The 9174-nt window shown below is 44.5% G+C and overlaps 1 protein-coding gene across 4 annotated transcripts in view; it reads left to right on the top strand.

Moving 5' to 3' along the window:
* The first annotated feature begins 592 nt into the window (after nucleotides 1-592).
* Nucleotides 593-9174, top strand: part of MMP24 (matrix metallopeptidase 24) — a 31771-nt gene continuing 23189 nt past the window's right edge. Inside the window, exons 1-4 of one of the 4 annotated variants that reach the window (XM_019655248.1) lie at nucleotides 593-616; nucleotides 2639-2787; nucleotides 6781-6897; nucleotides 8403-8707. In XM_019655248.1, coding sequence (XP_019510793.1) covers nucleotides 608-616; nucleotides 2639-2787; nucleotides 6781-6897; nucleotides 8403-8707 — 580 coding nt within the window. In that variant the 5' untranslated portion in view covers nucleotides 593-607. Of the gene's footprint in view, nucleotides 617-2103; nucleotides 2788-6780; nucleotides 6898-8402; nucleotides 8708-9174 lie in introns of those variants that run through there. The other 3 variants (XM_019655249.1, XM_019655250.1, XM_019655247.1) reach the window with 3 other exon arrangements.

Here is a 9174-nt window from a genome sequence, read left to right as displayed (position 1 = left end):
CATGAAGACTTAGCTCAGGTCCCATCTCCACCTAGAGGCCTCCCCCATGTTCCCCTTTCTCCCTGTCCCCACCTCCCATGTGGTTAAGATACCCCTCTTTTGTCCTCCCATAGAACCCTGTACACACCTGATTTTTAGGGCTCTGTTTCCATGGTGGGTTTACTTGGTCGTGAGCTCCTTACTAATCTTTAGATCCCCCAAGCCCTGCACAGCACCTAGCATGTAGTAAGTGCCCAATCATGTTTGTTGAACAGACATAACAGACAGCTACTGTGTGTCAGGCACTTCCTGGGCCCTGGATATATAGAGATGAGTAAAACAGGGACCCTTCTCTTGAGGAGCTCAGAGTCTGATGTGTCATGATTAGAGCCCAATGTTATAAAATTTATACTATCTATAATCGGGGATTTAGGGGGCACAGAAGAGGGAGACAATAACTTAGCCTGGAGAATAAGGGAAGTCTTCCAGAAGTAGCAATTTATGGGCTGAACATTAAAATTATGAAAGATTTTTGCCAAACTAAGAAGCATACCAGGCAGAAGGGGAACTGTACAAAGGCATGAAAGAGTTTCAATTTGGAGTGAAAAACATGTTTTAGACATCAAATATGAAAGAGGTAAGGTTGTCGCTTTGTCATAGATGTTTTAAGACTTTGTTATTCTGACTATTTTGTTTTTAATCAGTCCAATGGACTTTATCACAAGGCAATAAAGACGTTATAGTCACCTTTGGTGAAATAAATAATAACTTATAGTTTCTGGTTTGCCTCCTTCCAAAAATGGTTTGATTTGACTTGTGATAACAGACACATCTACAATAAGACTGTTCATATAGAAACAAGAAACAAAAACTACAGACAGAGAGGGAATAATACTGTTTCCTGCATTCCTTTCCCTTCATTAGCTCACTAGGATTCAGGACAATCGTCTCAGGACAGGCTCGGGTTCAGTCTGGCTTAGACACCAGCACATACCAGTGCTCCCGTAAATGCTTGTGGATTCAGTAAATGCCTGGTGTTTCCCTCATTTCCCAGTTGATGCCACCCGTATTTCCTGGTGCTCTGGTTTCTTCCGGTTTCCTTCCCTTCATGCTTTCGGTGGGAATGACTGTCTTTATTTTGCTATCCCTCAGATTCACTGCTTATTTGAGCTTCTTCACCAAGCTACTTTCAGATTCTCTTACCCTTTTTAAAGTTTTCTCCTTTTTATTTTTAATGACTTCATGCATAAAACTTAGAAAAAAGAAAAGAGAAAAAAAACTCCCCCATGATACTGTAACAAAGGATACTCATTAATTCTTTTTTCATTTAAATAATCTTTTTTTTTTTTACTTTATTTCAGACTTTCAGAAAAGTTTTCAAGAATAGGACAAAGAATTCCTGAATATGCTTCACCAGGATTCCTCAACTATTAACATTTTACTATATCTGTTTTCTTTCTCTCCAGATAGAGATAGATAGATAGATAGATAGATAGATAGATAGATAGATAGATAGATAGTTAGATGATAGATGATAGATAGATAGATTTCCTGGCCATTTACGAAAAAGTTAGACATCATACACCCTTATGTAAACCTAAATATTTCAGTGTGTACTTCCTAAAAACAAGGAATTCTCTTACATAATTTTTTTTTTTAATTTTTATTCGGGAATTGGGGGAAGGGAAACAGACAAGTTGCTGTCATTTTGTTCTTCAGTCTAGTTGTGGAGGACGTTGCTTCACTGGCCCAAGTTGGCACCATCATTGTGCTCTTCCCGGGTGAGGCAGATCTGTCGCTGGCTTCTGAACGGCCGCTCACGGCGGCTGCTGGCCACTCACGCTGGCTGCTGGCTACACACAGTAGCCCATGGCAACCCACTTCAGGGGCTGCAGCCTACGCCGTCGCCGGCGACTCAGGGCAGCCCAGCTCCAAGTTGAGCTGTTGTTCAGCATCTTAGCTGTAGAAGGCAGTGTCACTGGCCCTCATATGTGGGATCTGAACCGGGGCCCTCTGGCGTCCCAAACCAGTTCTTAACCAACGCGCCACTCGGCCGGCCCATTACATAATTTTTTATGTGTGCCTTTCCAGGCTTTTTTCTATGCATATATTTATATATTGATATTTAAATTAAATATTCTGTTTGTATTTATTTACAATGGCTTGCTTTTCGGAGGGGTTAGCAATAAAGACTGTGTATAACCTCATGCCAATAAATATTCTACAATATGATTCTTCATCAGACTCCGACTTTAGACACATGGGTTTCTGGAAGGGCACATTTTAATGGGCCACTCTATTTCAGAGAATAAACTGTTCTTGTGCTCTCGCATGTCTAGTCATATGTCAGTGGAAACCACTGAATGAATGAGCAAAGAGTCAGGGTAGGGGAAAGCCTTGAATGCAAATTTAATCTTTATTCTGTAGCCAGTAGAGATCCAATGAAGGGTTTATAGCAGGAGAGTAAGCCAACAAGAGCTGTGTTTTCTGGAGATAAACTTGACGTGTCTGTAAGAGGGAGTGAAGGAGGAAGAAATCAGAGCATGAGTCCGTAAGTCTCTTGGATACAATGATCCCTAGTCTCAAGGGCAGATCTCTGCTCAGGTAGAACACAGCCTTCTCCGGCATAATGCATCCTTTTCTTTCATGTGTCTTTCAGAGCTGGTTAAAGTCATATGGCTATCTGCTTCCCTATGATTCACGGGCATCTGCGTTGCAGTCAGGGAAGGCCTTACAGTCAGCAGTCTCCACTATGCAGCAGTTTTACGGGATCCCAGTCACCGGTGTGTTGGATCAAACAACAATCGAGTAAGATTTGCGTAGGGCATTGTGCCTTTGAACTTTCCAGACTTACATTTGGGTTCACATTTGTCATGGCCTCATGTATACACCATGCCCATCCTACTACCTTCCTATCTTTTACTCTGCATTTTCATCCTGGGAGGGAATACCCCAAGATTCTCTTTCCTACGTAAGCTTGGGATGTGCTCTGCCACCAACTTGCTGTGCAAACTTGGACAAGTCTCTTAACCCTTCCGGGCCTCAGCTTCCTTAGCAGCACAGTACAGGGGATGGTTATAGGTGGCCTTAAATCTCCTCTGACTCTATAAGTTGTGTGTCTGTGAGTCAACCCCTCTGGCATTCCCTGAGACGTACACATCTCCCTGGATACAGAGAACCCTTCAGCGACAAGTTGACAACTCTTCTTCCACTTTTTCCACTTATCAAACATTTGCTCAGTGCCTACGTGTGCCAAGCACTGCGCTTGATCCTATGATCCCTGCCCTCCCTCCAGAGGCTGACCATGTGGTGAAAAGCACAGTCATCTGGCTACACCAGTCTAGAGCTCAGAAGGCCACACTGAGTTTCAGGGAGATACTCAGGAGGTAAGAACAAACCACGAGGATGGCTTAGATCATTCAAGAAGAGTATAAAGAGGAGGAAGAGAAGAGTACTGGGGCTGGAACCCCTTCACACAACCTGAGAAGGAGCAGACAGAGAAGTGGAGGAAGCCTGGGGTTGCAATGTCATGGCCGTGAAGGCGGGAATGGCAGCAGGCTCAGCTGCTGCAAAGTGGTCAAACGGGAGACTGAAAAGTGTCTGCTGAGTCTGGACACAGAGAGGCCATTGTGAGCTCTGAGGAATGGTGGAGACAAAATTAGACTGCAGTGGGGAGAAGGGGAGGTGAGGAGCAGAGATGGCAAATGTAGGGAAAACTTTCAAGAAGCTTAACAGTGAAAGGAAGAAGGAATCCATGGTAGCTAGCTAGGGGTGGATTTTGCTTAAGATTGGAGAAATTTAAGCATGCTTAAGATTGTTTAAGAGAGAGCCATGAAAGTTATGACAACTGTTTTTTTAAAAGCCATTAACACCATGAAGAGCTGAAGAAAGAGCTGGAGTGAGTTTTTTTAAGGAGGTGGCAAGGGGTGGGATCCTGAGCTCAGGTGGAAAGAGAGAGGAAGGCTGGGTGAGGATGTGGGGAAGGTGGCGGGTAGAGGAACAGGAAACCCATTCCGCTTTGGAGCCAGGATCAATCCATCCCTTGGGTGAGTCCCTCCTTGAAAGAATCATCTTTCTGGGCCTCCGCTTGTCCATTTCCAAAAGGAAGTGTTGAATTGTGACTCTCAAATTCTAGATTCCATTATTCTAAGTGTCTAAACTTTTAAAATTGGGTGAGTCTGGGTTTTGATGACCCTAAAATTCTGTCCAAACATTTTCTGTTCCGAGGATTCTCTGATTGTGAGATTGTGAAATTCTGAGCTAATACATTTGTCTGCTCCTGTGCTGCTGTGAGTACAGTGGACTCCTTGGCCCTGTGGCCTTATGAGTAATCTGGTTAAAGAGAGCCGGACCGCCTCTCAAAATGGAGGTTATTTTGAGGGCTTTGTGCAGGCCTCATGGCAGCGCATCCTGGGCAGAAGCACTCACTGGTGTCTCTGCTGAGGCACCACCTGGCCTTGGGTTTTACTCTGTTCCAGAAAGCCCCAGGCCTGTTGGACAGCATTCAGAGTGTGGCAGGTGGACGGCGAGAGGAGGAGGCAGGAGGAACAATCTGAGGGAGAGGGATGGCGTTTCCCACTTGCAGACCTGCCCCCCACCTCTTTGTAGGAAGGCTGGGGAACACTGTTTTGGAGGCATGGAAAGGAAGAAGGTGCTCATATTTAAAACAAGACCTGAGTGGGGAAGGGGATGGGGTAGAGTTTAGAGACCTTAGTTTCAGCTCCAGCTCTGTGACCTTGGGCCGTTGCTGCCTTCTCTGGGCCTGATTCCCCCCTGGGGGCCCTTCCAGGCCTAGATCAGCCATGCTGTAGCAGAGATGGCTCCTGGTTCTCTTCCCAGGGACTGTCAGTGAAAGGAGGCTAGATTAGCAATTCAAAGTACTATTTTTGAGGGCCTACCTTGGGAAATGTTGCACATTATTCATTCACTCATTCATTCATTCAGCAATCAGTTCCTCTAGCCCAGCCTTGTGTTAAACATGGCAATTGATAGTTCATTCATTCATTCAACTAAGTTCCAGTCTCGCCTCACTGTTTGCTATATTTTACCAGCTACTCAATTTATCTGTGTATCTTTTCCCTTGTCTTTAAAATGGAGAATAAATAATTTCTGGCTACCTCACAAAGTTGTTTTGAGTATCCAAAAAAAAATTTTTTTAATGTCAACAACTGTGACAATTATAAATGTTTATTCAAATTCACGGCATTGTTATTATGTTTGTTATTATCGATTTCTGAGTATGGGACCCTGTAGGCTATGTGGAGCATACAGAAATGAGTAAAACCTGGTTAAGTCCCTCGAGGGGCTTTTAATATTTGGTTAAAATAGTTTCCATCTTTTCTCTACATTGCCAGCGGCAACTGCTTTCAACAACTGCAAATGAGGTCAGACTGTTTTCCCTTCCAGGATCCCAAGCTATAGTTTAGTGAGTTAGTCATTAGGCCAGCAGGAACTTAAAATTCACGGATGGCCTAGGCCCAAATCAGCCGTGATCTTGTCAATCTCCTCTCCTGGCCCCTTTTTTATGTCCCAGGCTTACTGTTCCCTAATATAACTTCACCTGATAACAAAGTTATCAGGATTTACTTTCATTCAAGGCACAGGGCTAGCTTCTGGGAACACGATGATAAATAAAATACAGTTTCTGACCTCAAAGAATTTCTCATTTATTAGAGGCAACAGACTGATGTCACAATACAGCGTGATAAGTGCTACAGAGAATTGTTTCAAGTCCTACATTTGTTTAGCTGCTTTTTGAACATCTATAGTGAAAGAGAATTTGCTGTCTTACAAGCTATGCCATTCTACTGTTGGATAGTCTCATTCATTCATTCATTCATTCATTCAACAAATCATTATTGAACACCATCTGCGTCAGGCACTGTGCTGGCCTTAGGGACACAGTCAAGGTTCCTATCCTCATGGAGCTTAGAATCTGGTGGGAAAGACAAAGGATAAGAAGAATATAAATATATAATTTCCATGAATAATAAATGCTATGAAGAAAAGTTAAATAGGATAAACAGATAGTGGTAGAGTGGGAGGGGGAGGCTATTTTAGATAGGGTGGGCAGGGAAAGCTTCTCTGAAGGGGTGACATTCCCTTAATGAAAGAAGGGAACACCATGTGAATGAGAAGAGCTTTGCAAGCAGAGGAAACAGCTAATGCAAAGTGGGAATAACCTCAGTATGTTCGAGGCACAGCCAGGTCATTGGCTGGAGCAGAGGATATGAGGAGGAGGAAGGTGAAGGTGTCATCAGACAGGTGGGCATGGGCTAGTTCATGTGGACCCCGGGGGCCAAAGTGAGGAGTTTCGATTTTATTCTAGGTGTTTGTGGAAGTCATTGGAGGGTTTTAAACCAGGGAGTGATGTGATCTAATTACATTTACAGAGCATTTCCACATATGCACCCTGCTTTGAGGTTCACTACAATCTAAGAATAGCAAGAATTATAATTCTTGGGTTGCAGATGAGGAAACTGAGGCTCATGCTGATTCAGTCGCTTGCCTGGGCTCCTGTGATTAGTGGCAGAGCTGAAACTATCAAGCCCATGTCTTCGGACTCCTACTCTCTTATGCAGCAATGTTTTCTCACATTCAACTGTGAGTGAATGAGTGAATGAATGAATGAATGAATGTCGATCGTGTTTCCTGTTGGGGAACCCATCAGAGCCAGGGTCCCAGAGTCTAGGCAGAGGATGCACATTGACATTCAGACTGAGAATGGGGATTCTGCAGTGCCTTCCTGGAGTGTTCACGGACCACAGTGTGTGTGTGTATGTGTGTCTTCTCTCTGCCCAGATGGATGAAGAAACCCCGATGTGGTGTCCCCGACCACCCCCACCTGAGCCGTAAAAGGAGAAACAAGCGCTATGCCCTGACTGGACAGAAGTGGAGGCAGAAACACATCACCTACAGGTGCTTGGACTCCCTCTCTTCCTCCCTGGTTTGGGCTCCATCCTCACTCTGTTTTTTTCCTGGCCTGAGTTTCAGAGGCCTCACACTGTAGGTGGGTCTGCTGTCAGGGCCAGCACTGAGAGCCCATGGCTCTGTCCTCCTTGTGGCTTCCAGAGGATGCTGTGTCTCCCACTGCAGGTTTATTTGGTCCTTTAGGGGCTCCTTAGCTGTGTTCTGTTTAGATTCCTACAGTTTTTAGCTATAGAAAGTGGGGTATGGATTGTTCAGTAACTTCCAGCTGTGATAAAGAACATGGCTGAACTCATTCTCCCTATCACCTGTCAAACCCCACTCTCTCTGACCTGGATCCCTTTCCCAATTACCTGATGGACTTCACGCAAGATTCCCAACACAGATTTCCAGTGGTTTCTTAAGGAGTATAAAGAACTGGGAACTAAATCTCAACAGTGTCATTCATTGACTGTCCGGGGAAGCCAAGGGCAGAGCAGGATCAGTCTCCAAGTCAGATCAGCTACCAAGAGCGGGGATGATGGAGCCTATCACAGCATACGCAGACATCAGAACTCCGAGTGGGGCTGGGGCAAGGGCCAGGCATAGGGCAGGCTCAGGTGGGCTCTGGAGGGCACCTCTCACGACTCTGATTCCATCTCAGGTAGATCTCCTGGATTCTGGGATAGGACCTAAGACAGAGATCTTTGATTTGAACTAAGGGCTCTCCTGCTGACAAGCTGTAGAGATCAGACCAAGATTTTTTCAGTAGTCTGACAAGAGAAGGAAACTGAAGAAAAATCTGGGTTAGAAACTGGATATACATAGGTTCTCCTGAAGAGGTAGAGAGGATCAGGAAATAGAACTGGATTCTGACCCAAACCTGACCTTAACTTCTATCACCCAACCTCTCTGGGCCTCAGAGAATGGGTGAATAATCCTTGCCCCAGGTGTTCATGGGGCAGAACACCCAGAAGTATTGGTACTCTGTTGTGGAGAATCGTGCAGAATGGATATAGTAACCTTAAATAGCTAAATCTATAACTGATGAAATCCGACACCAACCTCCCTGTACCAGCTTTTAGGTAGATGAGCAGTAGTAGTTGGTAGCAAAGTTTGTTTTTGTTTTTTAAAGAGGCGGTTCACTTACAAATGCTCCATTGTTTAAATATTTTTATAACTTTTACAAATGTACACATTTTATGTATTTTAGAAATAAATTTTAGAAAATGCTGTTCACCAACTTAGTTTTTTTCTACAAATTGGAGCAAAATCCTATATTCAACACAAACTTTGTTAGAAATTAAATACAAAACACTGATTAAAGCAAAGCTATTCTGTTTTAGGCAGAGCCTTGTCTATCGGCCTCTTCTTCAACACCTAGGGCACCTCCACAGAATTCTAGGGGTCAAAATTTGAAGATCACTGGGCCATATGGTCTCTGATGTTTCTTTTAGCTCTGCTAGTCTCTGACTCTCTGTTTCTTCCTCCCTAATCTAATTCCTTCCTCTCTCCAGCATTCACAACTATACCCCGAAGGTGGGTGAGCTTGACACACGGAAAGCTATTCGCCAGGCTTTCGATGTGTGGCAGAAGGTGACACCGCTGACCTTTGAAGAGGTACCATACCATGAGATCAAAAGTGACCGGAAGGAGGCAGACATCATGATCTTCTTTGCTTCTGGCTTCCATGGTGACAGCTCCCCATTTGATGGGGAAGGAGGATTCCTGGCCCATGCCTACTTCCCTGGCCCTGGAATTGGAGGAGACACTCACTTTGACTCAGATGAGCCATGGACGCTAGGAAATGCCAACCATGATGGTAAGGACATGAGGGGACAGTGGGGTCAGTCTTGGGTTTCTCAGAAGCCCTGAGGAAGGGCTTGGAGGATACCGCAGATGAGTTCCTGGTTTCAAAACTAAGAACCTAAAAGTGTGGGAACTGTAGTCCCTGATAATATTCAACACATGATCTACCAGAGCCAAGGCCATGGAGATGGGTCAGATCACTTAGTAAATGGTCTAACTGGGCTGAGTCAGGAGGGTGGGGTTAGGCCATGAATAAGAAGATAAAGTAATGAATCAGGGGTTGGGGGAAAAGGTTAAAAAAGCATTAAAGCTGAAAGTGGGGTCTGAAAGTGGTAGGTTCTGGCCTGACTGTTGACAGCTTCAAAGGCCATTTTATGGGATGACATGATGGACTCTCTCCCTTGTGTCAACCTCACAGGTGAATAACAGGCCCCATATTACTCTAGCTTCCTTGGATAACTTGCTCTTCACCAGTATGAA

This window comes from Hipposideros armiger, unplaced genomic scaffold (assembly GCF_001890085.2).
Source record: "Hipposideros armiger isolate ML-2016 unplaced genomic scaffold, ASM189008v1 scaffold_238, whole genome shotgun sequence".
NCBI classification, from domain to species: Eukaryota; Metazoa; Chordata; class Mammalia; order Chiroptera; family Hipposideridae; genus Hipposideros; species Hipposideros armiger.
The sequence above is the reverse complement of the archived record's forward strand: the minus strand, read 5'-3'. Positions and strand labels throughout refer to the sequence as shown.